The 24,140-nt window shown below is 45.1% G+C and overlaps 1 protein-coding gene across 5 annotated transcripts in view; it reads right to left on the bottom strand.

Moving 5' to 3' along the window:
- Positions 1 to 24,140, bottom strand: part of LRRC9 (leucine rich repeat containing 9) — a 151,131-nt gene that overhangs the window by 104,191 nt on the left and 22,800 nt on the right. For all 5 annotated transcript variants that reach the window (XM_088473719.1, XM_088473718.1, XM_088473722.1 and 2 more), the window contains exons 2-9: positions 22,803 to 22,894; positions 12,149 to 12,367; positions 9,772 to 9,912; positions 9,020 to 9,083; positions 8,324 to 8,394; positions 2,743 to 2,925; positions 1,994 to 2,149; positions 23 to 234 (exon numbers count right to left, since the gene is read on the bottom strand). In XM_088473719.1, the coding sequence (XP_088329845.1) occupies positions 23 to 234; positions 1,994 to 2,149; positions 2,743 to 2,925; positions 8,324 to 8,394; positions 9,020 to 9,083; positions 9,772 to 9,912; positions 12,149 to 12,367; positions 22,803 to 22,850 (1,094 nt within the window). In that variant the 5' untranslated portion in view covers positions 22,851 to 22,894. The remainder of the gene's footprint in view (positions 1 to 22; positions 235 to 1,993; positions 2,150 to 2,742; positions 2,926 to 8,323; positions 8,395 to 9,019; positions 9,084 to 9,771; positions 9,913 to 12,148; positions 12,368 to 22,802; positions 22,895 to 24,140) is intronic.

Below are 24,140 nucleotides of genomic sequence, written 5' to 3'. Positions count from 1 at the left end.
GTTCACAATAAATAAAACATACTCATCCATCCTCATGGTCCAGAAGTGGACTCTTTGTTTCAGGGTATCCAGCTTTTGGCACATGTGTTCTGCCGAGTAATTTTTGCTGCTCTGCTCCTTTACCCATGAATCAGAGTCTTTGAGAACCAGCTGATGGTTTTTACATTCGTAAGGTCTGGAAGTGTCTTTTTGGCAATTTTCTGATGATTGTAGATTTGCTAGGTCCCGTTCTAACTAAAAATAACAAGATAATACTATATGTGCACACATACTTCATCTATAGAAATTTGTGACTTAATTAGTTATGTGATAGAACAAAAAAAAAAAACACTGTTATGCTGCCCATCCACTAGACGATTAAGTTGAGCGATTGAACGATAACGATCGTTCAATCATTTGCAAATCGTCTGCAAAAATGTCTAAAACAACCAGCGATGCGCGTGCCCGCTGGTCGTTTAGACATCTATCATCGTGCAAACATGCTGGACAACCTGATGATAACGTCAGGTTGAGCATGTTGCCAGATGATTGATGAGCCTGCACTGAACGACTGCTCGTTCAGTGTAGGCTTATCATAGACATAGAAACGACAGCACGATTACAATGTCGTAATCGTGCTTTCGTTTCTATGGTCTGCTAGTGGATGGGCAGCATTACATTCCTTTACCATGAAGTGTAATAAACTGGGGCTCTGGATTGCTGATGGTAATGTACATGGAATAACACTAGCATGTCCTGTACCTTGCTGTGCCCATTGTGTGTTTTGAGCAGAATGGAACCAAACTAGAAATCAAGGTCAGATAGTCATATAGTATAAAATCAACGGGCAAGGCTCAGGGGTCAGAGGTCAGCAATGGGTAGGGGCACTAGGTAGTCCTTGGGAATCTACTGCGGCTGTTTGCTTTCAGCAGATCCAATTGTTTGTTATTCATAGAACTACCTTTACACCGGAGCGTTTATGTAAGTTTGGGGTTTGGATTTACTTCTCATTGTCCGAAATGTATGGACCCTTGGGTACTTTTTGAAATCTTATATAGATGTCAAAGACAGTGCAAAGAATAGCGCAGTTAGGGGTCCTCAGGGACCCTTATCAGTGCATTCTTTACAGATCTCCTCAGTATAACAATTGATATAATAAACTCCACTTATAGATCTTTTAAAATGTGTCAGACTGTAATGAATACACCTGTGCACCAACTAGGAGATCTGGAAAACATGCATTGTTAGGGGTCCCTGAAGACTGGCATTAGAAACACTGTTATATAGGAAAGCCCCAGGATAGTTGCATTTTGATCGAAGCTGTTGCGTACGGTGTCCTTTGCCATTATTGGCTCTGAGGATATGCTAATTGTGTATTTTAGACAAAGAGTTCCAGGACAGATACACTATATCTGGGCAGAAATGCTAAGTTTACATTTAACCATATATGATGTCAATGGTTAGAGTTCCCCTATGCTTCTGTAACCTTTGCCCAAGATACAAATGTGATCAGGTGGATTCGGATTGCACCTAAGTTGCCTCTGTATATTTTTCTACCTAAGCCTGTTGATATACTTTAATATTGTGCTGAGAGCTCATGTATTCTCACAATATGAGGCTCTAAAATGATCAACAAGTTTACAGAATAAACATCCAAAATTGATTTTCGGTTTGATAAACTGTCGTGATGCTCAGCTGCGCAATTCTGCATAAATTACAGTAGTCCAACGCTGCACATTTTCCTCCTCACCTCCAAAGGGTTCAAGGTAAAACTGTGCAATGTTTTTGGCTGCAAGGTACCAGGGTTCCGACCATTTCTGCAGGAAATATGCAGCCATTGCCTTGAAATGAATCGCCCCCCAAATGTCTAATTTTTCCACCTAGACTTCTTACCAATTGCTTTATTTTCTGAAAAGACTTTAGAGATGCAAAGTAAAAGTGTCTACTTTCAGAAAGATTATAAGTTAGGATAAACGGATAGTATTTTTCTTATCCACTGTTATTTAATACTCACACTTTTCACTTGGAAAGTAAGTAGTTTAATGCTGCCCACCAGCGCCTGTTCCAGTGTCCACTTCTGTGTTTTTAATTTTTGTAATTCTTCCCCAAGTGTTCTATGTATCTTCTTTACATGCATGTTATAGAACATTATTTTTTTCATCGCTGTAAACTTCAAAGAAAATGTTTTTAAGTCATTCTTTAAAAAAAAAAAAAAAGGCAACAGAAATAATTATTAACAGGAATTGGGAGATAACTAAAAAGTGATTTCAATGAAAGTTTTAATTCAGGAATGAAAAGTGTAAAAATGTTCAATACAGATGTGTCCACATGCATCTTACTTCCTTGAGCATTAAACAGCCCTTCTAGACGCGTCAAGCTCTGGTGTGACTCGGTAGCGCCAAGCGTCTTTTTGTGCGATTTTTTTTACTTTCATATGCATCTAATTCACAAAGCGATGTGCATGGGACGCTCCAGCAGCTTCTGCTGATTAAAATGATATTTTGCATGCCTATATCCTGTGTGCAACAGCGGGTGTACACATCTGTATTGTGAAAAACTGTAATTTAATGTTACGCCCAATCTGAAATAAGAGCCGTCATTTTGTCCATCTCTTTGGCTTTTGCTCAGTTCCAGCATTTCTAAATATTGATTAGTGCAATTTACAAAAGCTGTCTAAGCTACCAAACAACACAGCCATAGATTAGTTTGGTGTGATACTGATAAATACCACATGTATTGTCTGCAGAGACTGTGGTCACTTACTTCTGCTAAATCCTTGATTTGTTTGTGGCATACATCACGTGTGTCCAGTCTCTGAAGCTGTGGCATATGATATAACACATGGGTGGCATAATTGAACAAAAGGCAGACAGGGTTGGGAGTGTATTGTGGATCTTTAAGGCCTAAATCCTTTAGGTTTACCAGTCTTGATAAATTTGTGAGCTCCTGAAAAAATTGAAACATAAGACTGAACGAAGTGTTGGAAAACGCAAGATAGTGTTAAACTGTGAATTGAATATATTTGCTCATTATCGAATGATGTCCTATTTGTCTTCTATTATGCAGTTCTTGACCCCATTCTCATTGAATAGTTCATTAAAAGACCAGTAACCCCTACCACCTCTAACCCATAAATTCAGGCATTCATTGAGTTCTGCTGTGGTACTGCTGGTATACTAGAGCAACATAGGTCCAAACTTCAGGTACGCAAACTTAATTAAGTGGGTGGAGAGGTTAATATAATAAAAATTAGACAAATTGGTATAGTTTACAATAAGAAAAGACATATTTTAGAGTTGACCCAATCCGTAAGTATAAATGTATCTGAGGTCAATACCAAGATTTGTATAATCTATTGTGATCAGTGGCACAGTGTGTGTTTGATTTTATACCTTTCGAATGTTTCTATTAGGTAGTATAGACGATGTGGAAAACAGAATTTAAATCCTTTTATATGTATTATGGCAAGATCAAGCTAAGGTTGCCTTCTCTTGGGGTAAACGGTTGCACTTGTCATGAAGCAGCTAAGCAGTAGTACCCCAGTCCAGGGCCTTGGTACAAAATTTGCAGCTAGTTTAATTGGAATCGGTATGAATGACCGCCGGACTACCACTACCTAACCCTCCCCCTCTCCCCCCCAACCCTTCTTTAGGGGTGCCTAACCCTAACCTCCCCCCTTCGTGCCTAACCCTAACCTCCCCCCTGGGGTGCCTAAACCTAACCCCCCCTCCCCACACCCTAAACCAACCTAACCCTCCCGGGGGGGGGGTTGCCTAGCTCTAACCTTCCCTCGGGGGTGCCTAACCCTAACCCCCCTTCCCCTAGCCTATCCCTAACCCTCCTGGGGTTTAACCTTAAATCCCCCCGGGTTGCCCTAAACCTAACCCCCCCCCCTGCGGCTATGAGGACGCACGGACCGTACTTACCTCATTCGGTCCTGCGTCGTCGTAGGTTCCGGCATCGGGATTATGATAGGCGTCGGTATTTTCATGCCTATCAATAATCCCTAGCCGGCATTCTGTCATCGGGATTGTGACCGGCGGCCGCATGACTGCATCCTGTTTTATTACCAGCACAAAAATAAACAAAACATAAAAGTAAATTCTCGCTCTAATTGATCGAAATGATTCCCTCTCTGAGTGAAAAGAGCAAACGCCCCTCTCACAATACATAAGTATTTAGCACAACATTTACATTCAGTAATCACAGTGTCTCTCAACAGGCCTCTGACCTGTTCCCCAGACAGGGAGATACTGACTACAGAGACTTAAGCTGGGTACACACTGGCCGATATATTGGCCGATCAATTGATCGGCCTATATATAGTTACTTGATCGGCGGGTGTGTACTAACGATATGTCTGTGAACGACGTCGTTCACAGCCATATCGAGTTGGCTCTGCTGCACAGCCGATGCCCGATAGGTCGTTCTGTGTGTATGGCCGACCCGACGATGCCCAATAGGTTGGCCGTTCAGCTTGTCACCTGGATGGGCAGTTCTCTGAAGTCCGCGTGGGAGCAGCAGTGCACGATGGCGTGGGACAGGAGTGTCGGCGTAGTCAACCTGAGCTGTGTCAGGTAAGTAGATGACAGGCAGGGAGGGGGGCCGGGACAGTGTTGGAGGGGAGGCAGATCTAAGGCCGGAGGGAGCTGTCAACGGGAGCCCTGCCAGCGTGTGACAGGACCTGTGGGGTGGACGGAAGGCTGAGTTAGAGGGAGAGGACAGGGAGCGCAGATCCTGAAGCCTGCATGGGAGCAGCAGTGTGTGGCGGCATGGGACAGAAGTTTCAGCGCGGTCCACCAGAGCTGTAGGCAAGTAGATTACAGGCGGGGGCAAATGTGACAGGACCTGTGGGGTAGGTGGGAAGCCGGTAAGATGGAATCGACAATAAGAGTCCAGACCAGTGAGACTGTGCGGTGATTGACGTGCAGGAGACGCCCGTGATCCGGGGGAAGGGTGTGGAGTGCAGGTGTTTGAGTGAGTTGTGGACTTTGTGGGGGGAGAGGGGTGCGGGTGCTGCTGTCAGATCTGTGACTTGGGGAGGAGGTTCTGCAGATATATCTTTCAGGTGTGTACTCAGCTTTACACTCCTTTTATCAGCCTCTCACAGGTGGTGTGGCAATAAAGGCTGTTAATCAGCTTCTGTCTACCAGACAGAAGATAAAAGCCTGGGGCATATATATCTACCCTTGACAACCTTTCCAGTGTTTTTTTCACAGTATGCATAAAACTTTCTTGTAGGCTGTCCAAGCCCCATCCAGCAGACGGCTACTGAGACGTGGCATATCATAACCGGGATTCCAGGCTGTAATACATCTTGCCAGGGCACATGATTTATTGCGCTAAGATGCTTGGTTCTGGTAGGCAGACTTGCAAGACCCAATAGTTTTTATGTAATATTCTGTAACAAATTTAAATGTAAGTGCTCTGTAAGTGCTATGTACTGTATGTCACTTTTTGCTTTTTAACTCTGCTGTTCTGCTCGAGTCTACTCTACTCATGTACTGTTCGGGTCAATATGACCCGTATCATGTGCTGGGATGCGGTGCAGAACCAGCTATACAGGATGTGCTGGGATGCGGAGTAGAACCAGCCAAACGGGATGTGCTGGGATGCGGTGCAGAACCAGATATTCGGGATGTGCTGGGTTGCGGAGCAGATTCAGCTATATGGGAAAGGCTGGGATGCGGTGCAGAACCAGTTATACGGGATGTGCTGGGATGCGGTGCAGAATCAGCTATTTGGGATGTGCTGGGTTGCGGAGCAGAAACAGCTATACAGGATGTAAACAGTAGGATCAACAATACTGGCGAGGAGTGCCGAGACTCAACCGTGCAATAGCTAGGCACAAGGCCAACAAGGGTTTTCACAGGGCACTAGGACCGACCCAACAACTGCAGTGGCGAGCACAGTAGCAAGCAGCTTCCAGGATTATTGATTTGTTGCACCGGCAATTCCCCTCTGGGCCAGACTGGCTTTATAGGCATAGCAGCGCACTGATTGGCCCAGAAACTCCCTCTGGCTGACAATTGGATTACTGGTAGTCAGCTGATGGTCTCCAACATGGAGGCACCCACTATGCAGACACACAGGAACACCAGCCAAACTTCCCCAGATCTCCGGCCACCGTACACCAGCCAGTGCTGCCAGCCGTCATGGCCGAGATCTCTGCCATCTCACCCACCGCATCACCAACGCCCAGATAGGTAACCCCTTCAAACCAGCGCTAAACACCTGCAAAGTCCTGACATACTGATGTTAATGGCCAGTTTATCAACTGGATTTAGAACTAAATTGCAAGCCTTTGAGACAAGAAATGGTATCTATAACCATGCTTATTAATTGTGATTTTTGGGGTGATTTATCCAGGAAAATATTTCTTTCCTTCGCTGTGAATATAAAACAGCAGCTACCTTGCGGTCTATCCATTCACAATGTTGACATTCGGAATGTCGACATAACATACGACACCCCCTTGCTGGGGTCTGTTCACCCACTCCCCAGGATTAGCACAGCTAGGATTTATACCCCTTTCAGATATACAACCCGGGAAATTTCCTGCTCAGACCCGGGATTTCTCCTGTGCAAATTCCCGGGTATTTGGTTGAGAACCCCCTTTCACACTACAGTGTCTACCAGGGAAATTCCCAGGTAGACCCCTTTCAGACAAGAGCAGGGTTATTCTGCTTACCTGGCTCTTCTCTGCCGTCTGCTCCTCCTAGCCTATCCCCTCTCTGGCTGATTATGATGATGTCATCATTCAGCAGCTGGAAGCTGGCCAATCATAATGCAGATTTTTTTTGTTTATTATTATCATTTTTTTAAAATTTGTTTTCATTCCCTGGTGGTCCAGCGGGAGTGCAGGCGGCCTGCTGTGGCACAGCCGGCCGGTGCTGGGGGTGGTGAGCAGCAGCGCTGAGCGTCCTATAGGATGCTCTGCGCTGCCAACTCAAAGCAGCAGTTCTGAGCATCCTATAGGACGCTCTGCGCTGTCAGCTCAAAGCAACAGCGCTGAGCGTCCTATAGGACACTCTGCGCTGTCAACTACATGTAAAAGCTGCTTGGTGCTGCCCGGGAGTAGTAAATTCCCGGGTAGCTCCATTCAGACAGAAGCAGGGTAATTTCCCGGGACTTAAGTCCCGGGAAAAACCCTGGTCGATTACAGGGGCGGCTACCTGGGAACGTGTTCCAGGGTAGGTACCTTTCAGACAGACACGGCTACCCGGGAATTTGGCTGAGGCAGGCCAAATTCCCGGGAATCTCGAGATGTCTGAGAGGGGTATTAGAAAAACTTGATAGAACTTTGTTTTTCAACGTCGCTGACTCTGTAACTCTGTAAGTAACTATGACTCATATTCATCTAGAGCTCTATTAAAATATATAGAAATGCTATTTATAGGACAATGTATTTTTTCTGAATAGAAACAGAGCATATAATTGTGAACATCACACTTCATGACACTTATGCCTCACAGATTTACGAGGGAGAAAACGTAGCAGAGAGACATTAGCAAAACGTAAAACATACGTTCAAACTGGACTATGGCCCTCATTCAGAGCCGTTCGCTATTTGCGGTCGTTCGTTTAAAAACAAGGGGTGGCTATTCAAATGATCCGTACGCACATTGCAGTCTGTTCACACCTCTAAGTCTGAACGAACGAGCAAAACATACGCTCGTTTATTTGTTAAAAACGCCCCCTGGCCGCTCGCACCATACGTCATGTCCGCTATTTATTAGATTAATCAAGTACATCGACCAGCGTATGAACTGCTCGCTATTCTTGTGGTTGGTGTTTGCTACCACAAATTTGCGAGCAGTTCTGGCTATAAAATAACCCAGTGACGTGGACAATGACGCTGCTGTTTTAAATATACACACCCATAAAACGCCCGTTTTGACCTTTAAGCATGCCTGCGTTCGGATCTCCACTCCCCATTTTCAAGCACCTTCCCCTGTTACCACCCACATACGCCTCATTCTGTCACTCAAAATAGCAGGCACTCGCAATATAGCGTACAAACGATTTTCGGCCGCACTGACTGGTTCGCGCATGCGTACTAAAAACCGTACGCATGCGCAGATGTGCAAACATCGCTCGGAACGAGCGTACTGCCGCTAACGAGCGGCTCTGAATGAGGGCCTATGTTTATAAATATATACATATATATATATATATATATATGCAAAAACGGCGGCACTGAAAGGTCTTATGAAAAAATGCTAAACTTTATTCCAACGTTTCAGGGCGATGCACACCCTTTTATCAAAGTAACAAAAAAAAATTATATATATATATATATATATATTGCAAATAATATGCAGATAAAATAATATATAAATACCTTAAACGAGGATAATTTATTGCCTGATAGATTTAACCGCTCAAGACAAATGTTTGGATCTAAACAATTTCCTGTAAAGCAAAAGACAAATATATATAAGTAACAAGCTTATCATGGACCACAGGCTGGCCGGGTCTATCACTTTGTGCACCACCATAATTACTAAGCGTAACGTACAAAGATAAATTGGTAATTTTGTAGGGGTAGGAAAAAAATGGAAGCATAAGAACAAATTCATATTTCGTACTGTCTAGCGGTAATTTGCAAGGACCATATATTCAGGATAACAAACCTGTTTATTACATACAAATAGGTGGAGTAAGCAATGGGTCATCACAATAGGTGATGCTTGCAATAATAACAAAAAATTATAATAATTGTTAAAATAGAATACATTTACCATTCAAGGAAAAGAAAAAAGTAAATGCTGTCAAAATGCACTTGGCATTTGATGTAAGATGTGTGACATCTAACCTTTAAAAGGTAACAGGTTGTCAGGGTAGAAGATCCAGTTTAATTTGCTACACAACCCTACATGCACTGATTTTTACACTGTCTATATACACAGTAGCATTTACTAATCCAGATTCATGCTACATTACTCTCCAGGAAGAGGTAGGATTAAATGGATTACGTGATTACATCTTTTTGGGAAGAATTCACAACACATCCTTTGAGAAGTTTATCCTAACATACCTATTTTGTATATCACGTTTGCAGCCAGGTTAAGCTCTTTTAAATTTTGCAGTGTATCCAATCCCTGGCGGAGGGGGGGAAAGAACAAAACAACTTTTATATTATGAATGAAAATCTAGCAACTAATATAAAGCAATAGAATCAATCACTTTAGTTTGAAGAAAATAACAATGTGTCGAACATTTTTGTCTGTGACTACAACGTAATGTAAAGCCGATTACACACTAGATCGGTGGTTCTCAAACTCGGTCCTCAGGACCCCACACAGTTCACTTTTTCCAGGTCACCCAGCAGGTGCACAGGTGTACTCATTACTCACTGACACATTTTAAAAGATCCACAGTTGGAGCTAATTATTTCACTTGTGATTCTGTGAGGAGACCTGGAAAACATGCACTGTTTGGGGTCCTGAGAACCGAGTTTGAGAACCTGTGCACTAGATGATATGTCAGCTGATGCAGCGGATCGGACGACATATCGTCCACATCGTGCAGTGTGTACCCCCTATGTCGCTGACGAGGGGCATACCCACGTGTTATCAGCGACATCGCCCATCGGATCAGCAGTCATTCCGTCACTGCCAGCAGTGGCAATGGGTTTACGCACTTGCCGATGCCGGCACCCCCACCGGGACCCGCTGCGGACGACTTCGTGCTGGGTAAACATCGTGGAGTGTGTACCCAACATAAATGTATAGGGCAAATATTTGTCTATTTGCCTCAGTTTATAATAGAGTTATATGGTGTACCGACCTGTATCATTTCAATTTCATTATCATTCAGCCACAGTACTTCCAGTTTAGTTAGATTTTCCACAGCCTCTATAGTAGTAATCCGGTTATTATAAAGAAAAAGTTTTTTCAAATGAAAACAGTTTTGGAGACCTTCCATTCTCTGTAATAAAAAAAATAATAATAATAAGGTAATAATTAAGACTGAGAAAAGTAATTAGGCCTGAGAAAAAAAAGACAACATAAGGCAAGACGAATATTTGGTAGTACCCTCGCTGCTTTTGCTTTCTAGGATAAGTGCAACATCTGTGCTGAGAAATCACATTCCCTCTGCTGGGATGTGGTCAGGAGGTCGCCTCACTATGTCCACAGCACGTCCATATGATAATGCCGGACTGGGACCCTGACAAGGGTGTAATGCTACTTAGAGCATTTAAACCATGCATGTTTAAAGTTGTAAAGCACCCAAGGTTAAAATGCTCTAAACAGCATTGCATCCATGTCCGCATTCGGCACCAGCATTGTCATGGTGGACATAGGGGGAGATTTATCAAAGCCTGGAGAGAGATAACAAGTGGAGAGAGATAACGTACCAATCAATCAGATTCTATCATTTTACAGGCTGTGTCTGAAAAATTAGTTAGGTGCTGATTGGTTGGTACTTTATCTTTTTCCACTTTATCTCTCTCCAACCATTAAGAAATCTCCCCTATAGTGTGGTTATGGTGAGTGTCGACCTCACGTACCGAACCCTTAAGGGGGGTATACACTACACGATTTTAGCAGGCGTTTGCCCGATAACGACTTCGTTATCGTGCAATCGCTTGCAAATCGCACATGCGTCAGGCATGTTTTGGTCGGAAACGACCAGCGATGCGCGTGCCCGCTGGTCGTATCCAACATCTATCATCGCCCGTACATGCTGGTTAACCTGACGATCCCGTCAGGTTCAGCATGTGCGGGGATGATGGATGTGCCTGGACTGAACGAGTGAACGGTCAGTGTAGGCACATCTCTATACATGGAAACGACAGAACAATTACAATGTCGTAATCGAGCTGTCGTTTCCATGTCGCTATGTGGATACGCGCCTTTACTCACTGTGGGCATGATTCAGAGCCGCTCGATAGCGGCCGCTCATTCGTTCCGACCGATGTTCGCACAACTGCGCATGCGTACGGATTTTAATACGCATGCGCGAACCAGTCAGTGCGGCCGAAAATCGTGTGCTCGCTAAATAGCGAATGCCTGCTATTTTGAGTGACAGGAGGAGGCGTTTGTGGGTGGTAACAGGGGAAGGTGCTTGAAAACGGGGAGTGGAGATCCGAACGCAGGCATGCCAAACGGTCAAAACGGGCATTTAATGGGTGTGCATAATTACTAAAGCAGCGTCATCGACCACGTCACTTGGTTGTTTTATAGTCAGAACTGCTCGCATGATTGTGGTAGAAAAAACCAACCACAAGAATAGCGAGCAGTTCATACGCCGTCCGATGTACTCGATTAATCTAATAAATAGCGGACATGACGTATGATGCAAGCGGCCAGGGGGCGTTTTTTAAAAAATTACGTTCGCATGTTTTGTTCGCTTGTTCAGACATAGAGACGTGAACAGACCGCAAAGAGCGAACGGTTAATTTAAATAGCCAGCCCCTTTTTTCTGGACGAGCGAGCGCAAATGGCGTCCGGCTCTGAATCAGGCCCTGTGTCACTACAGATTTCAGAACATTCACTGAAACGTACGCCATTTTGCATCCTGACAACTGTCCTTGCCAGTAGCGTTATGGGAACTCATATCAATTTAGAAGATGGTATCGTACTCATATAGTATCTGCAGAACCTTATTAAGACTATATGGCAAGATACTGATTTAGGGCCCATTTCCTCCTATTTCTTAAAAAACAAAAAAAGCATACAGTAATCTATGCCCCTCCACACCCATTGGGACCTAGGCAGAAGCCAAGGTTGAATAAAGGATGATCTGGCTTTGAGTATCTGTTTAAAATCAATACTAATTTCACCACATTGAAAGAACCAACATGCCTCTACTTCTCCCTATACAAATATGAATTAAATGTGCTGCTGCTTATTTTGTCTTTATATTCTTAGACACCATATTTGCTTAGAATAGTGTTGTTTAAATTCTTCCCGGTGTGTAGAAGAAGAGCAAATTAAAATACAACTTGCTCCATGCATGCTGGCCTGCTGGAATGACCTGTTATGTGTTACTCTGTCCATCTCCTGCTGGGCCAGACCATGATGTATCTATAATTCATTTTATTTTTACCTTTGTAACTGCATTTTCTTATTTTTGCATTTTTATTTATTTCCGCTCATATAACAATATCATCGCTATCTTGTAACACCCATCTAAACACCACGGGTGGAGAGAAACTTACTGTCAATTGGCACTCAGAAATCCACAGTTCTTGGAGTAACAGACAGGATTGTAGGCCACTAATGCTCTCTATACTTTGTCCAATCACTGTCAGGTGGGTAAGATTTGGGAAATAAGACAGTCCCACCATTTTAGCGTAGCCGGAAAAAAACATTTCAAGTGTTTTTGTTGCTGGTCCATCTTTTGTAATCTTCTCGTAATTTACACCGTTACACAAGCACTGCAACATAAAGTACAATGGTTGCAAGTTGTAATTAGTGGTCTGCGCAGTAACTCACATTTCTTATTGACAGATTAACTTTGTACCCTTAGACTGTAAAGATCTTTAGCACTTACATCTCCAGTACAAGAACACGTCAGCATTATCAAGTCATTCTTCCATAGAATTATAGATGTTCACTAAGCTGTAGATTGCTATTTCCTCTGGTGCAACGTTTTATGCTTTTATTTACATCAAAGGTAACAATTATTAAGTATTGTCCTGAAAGCTATATCACCTTTAATGATTACTATTTTACCCACTCTTAGTTAACTGCACTTCAAAAGAAACCAGCAATGTATTCTAATAGTATTTCTGCAACACATTTCATATGTACGAATTTTATAGGGTCATTTATGAACTGTAAAAACAGGATTTGGTACTTACCGATAAATTCCTTTCTCCGATTCCACAGGGGACACTGGAGGACTTCAAGACAGTGGGGTATAGACGGTGCTAAGTGGAGCTGGCACTTTAAATTTAAATGAAGTGTGACTAGCTCCTCCCTTCTATACCCCCTATAGGCCAGTATTAGAACCGTGCCCGAGGGGAGCAGAGAAAAAAGACTGACAGAAGAGGAGGAGGCGAAAGTACACATAACAACTGAAAGGTGAAAACAAAGTAAAATAGAATGAAACAAGAGACGACAAACATGTCTCTAACATTCATAACATCACCCTAGACAACAAACATGACACCAATAGGCATAACAGGTATGGCAGGAAGAAAAGCGCCGGGTGGGCGTCCAGTGTCCCCTGTGGAATCGGAGAAAGGGATTTATCGGTAAGTACCAAAACCCTGTTTTCTCCTTCATCCACTAGGGGACTTCAAGACAGTGGGGACGTCCCAGAGCTACCATCACGGGTGGGAAAGCGCTGCGAACCCTGCAAAACAGACCGACCATATTGTGCCGCAGAAGTCGCAAAGGTGTCAAATCTGTAAAACCGAACAAAAGTATGCCGGCCCGACCAAGTAGCTGCCCGGCATAGAGATTTCTTAGAAACGCCTCGAGCAGCCGCCCACGAGGCTCCCACTGAGCGAGTGGAAGGTGCGGAAATGGAAGATGGAGGTTCTCTAGACGAGGCCATATACGCCTGTCGTATGGTCAGACGAATCCATCGAGCCAGTGTCTGTTTGGAAGCTGGCCAACCCGGACGAGCAGCATCATACAAAACAAAGAGAGTATCTGACTTGTGAATGGCTGCCGTCCTGTCTACATATATGCGAAGAGCTCTAACCACATCCAGGGATCTAGAAGAAGGAGAATCCTGTGGAAGAACCGGAACCACAATAGGTTGATTGATGTGGAAGGCCGAAACCACCTTAGGCAGAAAATCCATTCTGGTGCGTAGCTCAGCTCTATCCTCATGAAATACCAAATATGGTGGACAACATGATAAAGCTCCCAGCTCCGACACCCTCCTGGCGGAAGCTAGAGCCAGCAGAAGTAATACCTTCCATGAAAGATAGTTCAATTCCACCGACTCCAAAGGCTCGAACAGCGAAGACTGCAAGAAAGACAGGACAAAGTCCAAGTCCCATGGAGCTGTAGGAGGAACAAAGGGTGGTTGCAATCTAACCACACCCTGCACAAAAGTCTGCACGTCCGGTAATAAGGCCAATTTCTTTTGGAAGAAAACCGAGAGTGCTGAAATTTGTACCTTCAGAGATCCCAACCTAAAGCCCGCTGAGAAACCTGCTTGCAGAAAAAGCAGAAATCTGGGAAGACTGAACTCCGTAGAAGGCAGAACTCTACGTTCGCACCAGGCTACATATGCCTTCTAAATACGATGGTAATGCTTGGAAGTAACTTCCTTCCTGGCTCTAAGCATCGTAGGAATCACCTTGGAAGGTATCCCTTTACGTCTTAAGATGGCCCTTTCAACAACCACGCCGTCAAACGTAGCTGCTTTAAGTTTGGATAGACTAAAGGACCCTGAAGGAGCAGATCCTCTCTGTGGTAAAGGCCACGGATTGACTACCAACAGGAGCTGAATGTTGGAGTACCAAGCTCTGCGAGGCCAGTCCGGAGCTATCAGCAGGACCTTGGCCTGTTCCCTCTTGATGCGTTGAAGTATTCGAGGGAGAAGGGGAAATGGAGGAAACAGATAACTGAACTGGAACCGCCATGGTGTTGACAGTGCATCCACAGCCACCGCTTGTGGATCCCTTGTTCGAGAGCAGTAAAGGGGAAGTTGATGGTTCTGCCTGGATGCCATGAGGTCGACCTGCGGAAGACCCCACCGTTGGACCAGCTGCTGAAACACCTGTGGATGTAGAGCCCATTCTCCTGGATGTACATCCTGACGACTGAGGTAATCTGCCTCCCAATTTTCGACGCCAGGTATGAAGATTGGCGAAATCGACCTTGCGTAGCTTTCCGCCCAGATAAGAATCCGTCTGACTTCCTTCATGGCCGCACCACTTCTGGTGCCTCCTTGATTGTTTATGTATGCCACTACTGTGGCATTGTCGGACTGGACCCTGACTGCTCGGCCCCTCAGAAAGTGAGCTGCTGTCTGTAATGCGTAGAAAACTGCTCTTACCTCCAATATGTTGATTGGAAGACTCGATTCTTGTGCTGTCCAGCATCCCTGGAAGTGATGCTCCAGAATTATTGCCCCCCAGCCTCTTAGACTCGCATCCGTGGTAAAAAGCGTCCAATCCCACTCTCTGAATCTTCCTCCGCAAGGTGACCTGAGTTTAGCCACCACAGTAGGGAAATCCGAGTCTTGGGTTGTAACCTGACTCTTTTGTTAAGAAACAGGTGGGATCCCGACCATTGTGATAGGAGATCTAGCTGAAAAGGTCTGGAGTGAAAACGACCGTACTGGACAGCCTTGAAGGCTGCCACCATCTTCCCCAGAAGATGGATACATGCATGAACCGAAACCTGACGAAGTCGAAGGACCAACCTCACCATCTCCTGAATGGAAGTTATCTTGTCCTGGGGAAGGAACACGCGTTGAGACACTGTGTCCATGATCATTCCTAGAAACTGCAATCTCTGTGTCGGTTGCAGATGCGATTTGGGAAAATTCAGGATCCATCCATGACGAATGAGGAGTTTGTGCATCAGGGTGATGTCCTGTAATAGTTGATCCTTGGAATTCGCCTTCAGGAGTAGGTCGTCCAGGTATGGAATAATAGTGATTCCTTGTTTCCGAAGGAGACTCATCATCACAGCCAAAACCTTTGTGAGTACCCGTGGGGCCGCAGATAAGCAGAAGGGCAAGGCCTAAAACTGGAGATGTGAATCCCGAATTGCGAATCTCAGGAAAGCCTGGTGAGGTGGCCAAATGGGAATGTGCAGGTAGGCGTCCTTGATCTCTAGAGATACCATGAACTCGCCCTCCTCCAAGCCTGCAATTACCGACTGAGGAGACTCCATCTTGAACCTGAAAATCCATAAGTATAGATTGAGATCCTTTAAGTTTAGAATGGGTCTGACCGAGCCGTCCGGCTTCGGAACGACAAAAAGACTGGAGTAAAATCCTTTTCCCTTCTGATGACTGGGGACTTGGATTACCACTTTCATGGACAGAAGCCTGTCTATTGCTTTCTGTAAGACTATACTTCTGTCGTTGAAAACTGGCAAACCTGTGGTAAAAAAACGATTCGGGGGTTGCAGTTGGAAATCGAGCTTGTAGCCCCAAATTATTAGATCTCGGACCCAAGCATCCGCACAGGTTTCCGTCCAGACCTCGCTGAAGTCCCGAAGACGCGCTCCCACTCTGTGGTCACCCAGGTGAGAGTGGAGCCCGTCATGCACTGGGTTTAGAAGTGGACTTAACCACCTGTACACTCGAGCCTGTGGTGGCTGCGGTTCTACCCCGACCTCTGGAACCACGGGACGTTGATGGTCCTTCTCTGAAACGACCACGTGAGCGCCCTGGGGCCCGAAAGGACCAAAACGAAGGTCCCGAGTATGATCGTCTAGGTGGAAGAGCAGTAGTTGGTAGAAAAGTGGATTTACCTCCAGTAGCCTGAGATTTCCATTTATCTAATTCTGCGCCAAAAAGAACACTTCCAGTGAAAGGGAGTGCTTCCACAGCCTTTTTGGATTCTGCGTCAGCCTGCCAAGTTTTGAGCCACAGCGCCCGCCATGCTGAAATTGCCAGAGCTGAAGTTCTGGAGGCAATAGAACAAACATCCTTAGACGCTTCTCCCAGGTAAGCTGCTGCTTCACCTATATGTTCTGCTAGCGGAATGAGTTCCTCCACTGGCAGCTGATTTTTCATTCCATCCGCCAATTGCTTAGCCCAAATTTCGATAGCCTTATTAGTCCAGCAGCTAACTATCGCTGGATGAAGAGTCACCCCTGCAGCTGTGAAAATGGACTTAAGAGTGCTCTCCAGTCTCCGATCGGACATGTCCTTTAACGATGTGACTCCAGGAACAGGGAGCGTAGTCTGTTTTGACAATCGCGATACAGATGTATCAAATGTAGGGGGAGTTTCACAAGCTTTTCTATTATCTGCTGGAAAGGGATAAAATGATAATAAACGCCAGGATATCTGAAACTTTTTATCTGGATGTTCCCAGGCTGTCGTTAGAAGGGAATCCAGCTCTTCCGATATAGGGAAAGCCGTAGCTTGTCTTTGCTTCTTAAGAAAGAAAGACTGTTTTGCAGGACCTGAGTCTTCTTCCTGTATTTGCAATACCTGTCGTATTGCAGCAATCAAGGCTTCTATTCCCTCTGATACCGGTTCAGGTTCAGACTCCAGAGGCTCTTTAGGTGAATCTGGGGCATACTCACCTTCTTCTAATTCCGGCATATTCTCCTCCTCCTCTGGGTCATCCCAATGGAGGACTGAGGGTAACAATCTCTTTTTATAGACCTGCGGAGCGGATGCCATTGTCATGGCTTTGGAAATCCCCTCCATAGAAACAGCTAGGGATCTCGCCCATGCTGGTTCCTCTGTAGCAGCTGACCTATAAGCCTCTTTTTCTCTGCGAGAAGCCTCCAGTTCAGCCGAGAGAGAGGACATAACAGATGTAACCTGCGTCCAAGACGGTGGTTCTGACATCTCTGCAGATTGCTGATCCATATAACAACCGTCACACAATCTGGAGGTAGATGACTGTCCCTGTGTAAATTTTACTCCACACTTTTTGCAGGTAAATAACTTTTGCTAAGCCTTAGACCTGCCAGTCATGCTACATACAAACCCCACACAAACCACAAGAGGTTAAGTGACAGGGTAAGAAAAAACAGAATATACTGGGGTACAGAGAGTTTGGAGACAGTCACACTTGCCCACAACGGCACTCCTAGCAGTGCCAGAATGCCAGACAAAGGCTTAATTATTATTATGCTCCAAAACACTCACTTTACATTAGCCTAAACCCCTGCTGTGATACATACAGGTCCGTAGGCTGTCCAGCGCTACCTCACCCTGTAATGGCCGCCAGCAGTCTGCAGAGAAACGCTGGGGCTGATGGGAGGCAGGAGAAGGAAGTCAGAGCTAAGCTCCGCCCCCTGAACTCTAGCGCCGTTTTGTAAACGGGCGCTTAACCCAGTACATTCTTTTATATGTATATATATATATATATATATATATACTGTCTCTGCAATTTTATGCTGAGCCGCCTAATGCCCGGAAAACACTGGCTACCCTGCTAGTCAGGGAGCCGGAGCACACAGGAAGCCGCCTGTTAGCCATAAGCCGGCTTCCCTGCTAATCAGGGAGCCAGCTGTACATAGACAGAGAGAGAGACGCGCTGGCTGTACTGCCGTCGGCGCGCTCACTGGTGGTCTCTGAGGCCGCCTCTGATAGCCATAAGCTGGCTTCCCTGCTAATCAGGGAGCCAGCTGTACATAGAGAGAGAGAGAGAGAGAGAGAGAGAGAGAGACGCGCTGGCTGTACTGACGTCGGCGCGCTCACTGGTGGTCTCTGAGGCCGCCTCTGATAGCCATAAACTGGCTTCCCTGCTAATCAGGGAGCCAGCTGTACATACAAAGTGACGCGCTGGCGGCTATGCTGCCGTCGGCGCGCTCTGTGGGGGGTCTGTGAGGCCTCCGCTGTCAGCGCTAAGATGGCTGCCCTGCTAATCAGGGAGCCAGCTGTACTCACAAGGAGAGTGCTGTGGAGGCTTCTTGCTGCTGCCGGTGCTGGCTCTGACTGTGGAGGGTCCGCGATGCGCGCTGCAAGCCGCGGCATGTGGCCCTCCCCTGAAGACTGAGGTCTCAGGTGTCGGGGACCACAGGCTAAGTGCATGCACTTGCGAGTGGGTCTCCTCCGGCAGCGTCCCGCGTAGCAGACAGGCAGTTGCAGCTACTGCCCGTCTGTCCTCAGTGATTATAGGAATTCTATTTATTAAAAACTATCCTAGCCCTAAGAGCAGGAGAGATCTTTTTTGTGACCTGCTCCCACTCGGGCACAAACTAATACTGGCCTATACGGGGGTATAGAGGCGAGGAGCTAGTCACACTTCATTTAAATTTAAAGTGCCAACTCCACTCAGCACCATCTATATCCCACTGTCTTGAAGTCCTCCAGTGTCCCCTAGCGGATGAAGGAGAAATCTGTGGTCCCACAATGGTTCTATACGTGCCGTGTTGTCTCCCAAGTGGATTTCAAGGTGTTTGCCCTCTTGCAAAGCATAAAACAACCATCTAAATATGTCTCTCTGCTCCTTTATCTCATATGAATAAACCCAGGCTGAAAAATTAAATCTCCTCTCAGCAAAACTGACACACACATAGCTAGGAATACCCTCAATCCAGCCAGCCCTTCACACTAACACAACTAAAAATAGTATTGGGCATCACAGAAAATCATATGTACCATTTTGGCATGCATGATCAGGTTAAACCCAGAGATAAACTCTGGATTGCGGATAGGCATCTGTAAGTATACATTGGCATTGTTTGTACATGACCTTTTTATCCATTCTGACTGTGTCTATAGTACCTAATCTTGTTGCTGAATTCCATAAATTTGACTCAAAATCTGAGGCAGTAAACTTGATGGCACCTCCTCATATTGCGGAGGGTTTGAAGTATTCTTTTGCTCCCATCTAGCATTAAGTATTTGGGCATCACATTAACAATGACTAGTCTCGATGGAATCGGTATGTAATGCTGGCGACTTATCAGCCGCTGAGTGAAATACCGACACCAGAAGATCGAAGGCTCTACATCCCGACTGGGGCTGTTAAGTACCCTAACCCTCCCCTGTCCCCCTCTAACCTTAACCCTCCCTTAGTAGTGCCTAACGCTAACCTCCTCCCGGTGGTACCTAACTCTAACCTCCCCCGGGGTGCTTAATCCTAACCCACTTCCCGCACCCTAAACCTAGCCCTCCCCTCCCCTAACCCTCCCCGAGGGGTGCCTCACACTCCCCCAGGAGACCCTAAACCCCCTCTTCCCCACGCGACTAACGCTAACCTGTCCCAGCTTACTTCAGTTCGGGATGCCGGCTGTCGTGATCTCGGCATTGGAATAAAGATAGGTGTTGGTATTTCGACGCCTATCTTTAATCCCAAGTCGGGCTTGCACTGTCAGTATCCTGGTGGACGGTATTCTAGACGCCGGTAACATAATTACATCCCGTCTCGATTCTTTGCTGACAACTTCCGGCCTCTGCTTGATAAACTCCGCCTAGACCTTAGGAAGTGGCATGATGGGAACTTCTCTTGGCTGGGAGGATCCAGCATTATAAAGATGAATGTGCCCCCGAGAGTTCTTCACTTACTCTAAACGCTCCCTATAAATCTTGTATGGGGTGGGGGGTCAGAGATACCACTTTAGGAGTGATATATTGTTCCGCTGCAGTCATTGGGGCGGGGGGAGAGTATCAACTTCCACATTGTGCTATAGATTTTGAGGCTGTAGTGCTGGGGCAGATATTGGATTGAGCTGTGGGGGAGTCAAATTAACAATGGGTTGCAGTTAAAGGTTGAGTGCTCTCCTCCTCTATATGGTTTGCTTTCGGGTTGCCTAAGATACCTACAGTTTGCCATCTAACTAAAAGGTCCTACACTGGCTTGTTGGAACAATTTGTGGATATGCTCTTGTTTCATCACCTTATTATCCCCCCTGACACCATTGTTTGCTAACTCTGACTTCCCTCCTGGGATTTCCCTCATTGCGTTTCACCAGTTGACACGGGCATAGGTATCACTTGTGGGATAGTTAGTTGCTTCTTCACCTGTGTCTTCCTTTGGTGACCTTCATGTTACATGGTCCTGAGACCATTCATGTGTGGAGTTGCTTCTCAACCAAGGGGGTGGGCTCACTCACAATTTTGCCTAAGAACACAGGGCCTGATTCAGACCCGGATGCTAAGCCGCGATCGCTCGCTATGGCTGATAGTCGCCCGTCTGCGCATGCGTCAATATGCGCATTTGCGAGTCACTCACTGCGCTCGGGAATTGTGCGCTCATGGTGCACAGACTGGACGCTACTTTGAGTGACAGATAGCGCCGTTTGTGGGTGGTAACAAGGGAAGGTGCTTGTGAACGGGGGAGTGGTGCTGTGAACGTAGGCGTGTCTGGGCATCAAAACGGAGTTTTATGGGTGTGTATAATTAGCATGGAAGCGTCATTGTACACGTCACTTGGTTGTATTTCAGCCTGCAGTGATCGCAGTGCTTGCGGTGGGGTAGGGTCTACATCAAGCGCTGCGTGCAGCTCCGATGGCTCTCGATGGTTCTGATTAATCACACACTTCCTGGAGATGACGTGTGCTAAGAAAGAAAAGTGGGCATTTTTATTCCGGCGTGCTCTCACTCTGCCGTCGCTCTCTAAGACATAGAGGGCGTCCTTACACCAGACAGTGCGATCGAGGAATTTGCATACCCGGCCCCATTTGGATGCAAGCGATCGCGGCTTAGCGTCCGGGTCTGAATCGCCCCCACAGCCATGAATAAAGAATGGTACAAAAACATCCTCCAAGAGCAACTTCTCCCAACCATCCAAGAAAAGTTTGGTGAGGAACAATGCTTTTTCCAGCATGATGGAGCACCTTGCCATAAGGCAAAAGTGATAACTAAGTGGCTCGGGGAACAAAACATCAAAATTTTGAGTACATGGCCAGGAAACTCCCCAGACCTTAATCCCATTGAGAACTTGTGGTCAATCCTCAAGAGGCCGGTTGACAAACAAAAACCCATAAATTCTGACAAACTCCAAGCAGAGGAATCCATTGCAGAGTGATAGGCTGTGAGCGTCTGGGAGTGGTCACAGGCCCCATATCCCGCTATAAGGAATCGGTATCACATACCGCCAGACATAAGCCCGGCGGATGTAATACCGACGCCGGAAGACAGAAGACTGAAGATCCCGACAGGGTAAATATTTTAACTATCCCTAACCCTCCCCCCCCCCCACCCTAACCCTCCCTTAGGGGTGCCTAAACCTAACCCCCCCTCCCAGCACCCTAAACCTAACCCTCCTGTAGGGGTGCCTAGTCCTAACCTCCCCTTCCCCTAGCCTAACCACCCCGGGAGCCCCTAAACATACCGCCAGTCCACTCCCGACAGTATGCCGGGCTTCGGGACTTTGGCGGGTGGATACGGGGTGAACTTGTGTTCAACCCTGCTCGTTACCCAAGTTGAAATGCCGGATCGCTCGACCTGGGTTATTTCAACTGGGCCCTTTCACACTGCGCAGTAACCCGGGTTATTTGATTGCAGTGTGAAAGGGGTATTATTGTCGGGTGCAGATAAGCTTCAGGAACTTCGTGCTGTCTGGAGTCCTTGGTGGCTATTCAAGGAGTCCAGGAGCTATAATACTGCCTGCTACTATTATTATTATTATTATTATTATTATTATTAATAATAATAATAATAATAATATTTATGCTCCTACTGTAAGGCAAACATCACATTAGGATGTCTTTCGAACCTGCATCGGATGGGACCCCCACCCTCTTCCTATCTCTCCAATGTCCATTGTTCTCCCCCCATGTTTCTGTCTTGTTAAAAACTCTGCGTTTGCCACTCCTGTGAATGAACAAATGTTTGGTGACTTTCTTTTGTCTATCGTGTCACATCACATGTCAATCTGAATAAAAACATTCTCCATTTTAAAAAAAAATTATCACTTTTGCAAATTGTAAATTACTTTTTTAAGTTTAAACTGGTGACTGTTCGTGTTCTGTTACTTTCAAGAAAACAACATACTTTTCTTGTAATTGTCACTGCAACATAATATGTTCTTGCGGTTGATCTATTACTGTTATAATGCTATTTCACATTTATTTCTGTGTTTAATTGCAGCCAATTTCAGTGAAAGCAAAGGTAGGGAATCATTAAACTTTCATTGAGCATCCCAAGGTTACATTCATTTTTTTTAGTGTTTTGTAAACCTTCTTTCAAGTCCCTGTAAATATTTGTGCTTTAAGTTTTCATTCCATACAGTAGATGAAATTAAAAACCTAGATTTTTACCAGTTCTTTAATAATTTCTTCTGTGTTCAAGCAGTCTATAGAGCCCATTTTTCATAGCATCGGTATTCGATAGTCATTCCAAGTCTCTGTTCCTGAATAAAAGAAGGCACAAAGAATGAACTCATTATACAGCAGAAAAATATATATTGAAGTAGCAGAGATGTAAACATCAAAAGCAGGCAATATGTTCAGCAAAGTGTATGATGGTTATAAAATAAATGAATAAAAGAATATACATTTTTTTTCTTTCCTTTTTCCGTGGAGTACCCCTCCTATAGTTATACCCGCTGAGGATATTTGGAGGATGAGATTGTATCATCAACTATCCCCCAGTAGGTTCTCATAGAATAGAAATATTATTTTTGATATGAATTTAAGACAGATTGAGGGTGTGCAATATATAAAAAAACACAGCATTGTAGTTAATCTAAAGTTTCTTCCCACCCAAACCCCCCCTCTCCTTATTTTTTGTTCTCCTTTATTGTTAACGAATGTTTAAAATCATATGGGCAGCACAGATGGTGTAATGGTTAGCAGTACTGCCTCACAGCACTGAGGTCGTGGGTTCGATTCCCACTACGGCCCTAACTGTGTGGAGTTTGTATATTCTCCCTGTGCTTGCGTGGGTTTCCTCCGGGTACTCCGGTTCCCTCCCACACTCCAAAAATATACTGGTAGGTTAATTGGCTCCCAACAAATTAACCCTAGTGTGTATGTGTGTGTATGTGGTAGGGAACATAGATTGTAAGCTCCACTGGGGCAGGGACTAATGTGAATGGACTCTCTGTAAAAGCGCTGCGGAATATGTGTGCGCTATATAAATAACTGGTAATAAATAAAATAAATAAATATGTGTTTGTCAATATTGTAACATAAGTACCTTGCTATATTCTTTACTTCCTCTTCATTACAAGGATTATGTTGTATACCCTGGTCTTGTATATTTGTATTATTTAAAAAAGTGGCCTAAAAAAAAAATATATATATATATATATATATATATTTTTTTTTTTATTTTTATTTTTTTTTAGGCCACTTTTTTAAATATATATATAAAATTGTAGTTCAATGATGGCCTGTTCCTAATAAAGCCTTGCTGTGAAATAAGATCCATCATGACAGTAAAACCGCAGTACAGAGAGTTGGACACCAGGTGGCTACATGACTGCACTAAAAATAACTATACAATGCTTTTCATCAGGCTGAATGAACATCAGGTTGACGTAAATAGATCAGTGCTGGGCAGAATAACAGAATGACCATAAAATGGACCTTTTAATATAGAGGAAAGATTCTCATGTACAAGAAGCCTGGCCAACAGTCTACTATATGGTTGGC

This window comes from Taudactylus pleione, unplaced genomic scaffold (assembly GCF_031769625.1).
Source record: "Taudactylus pleione unplaced genomic scaffold, aTauple2 ptg000139l, whole genome shotgun sequence".
Lineage (NCBI taxonomy): Eukaryota > Metazoa > Chordata > Amphibia > Anura > Myobatrachidae > Taudactylus > Taudactylus pleione.
The sequence above is the reverse complement of the archived record's forward strand: the minus strand, read 5'-3'. Positions and strand labels throughout refer to the sequence as shown.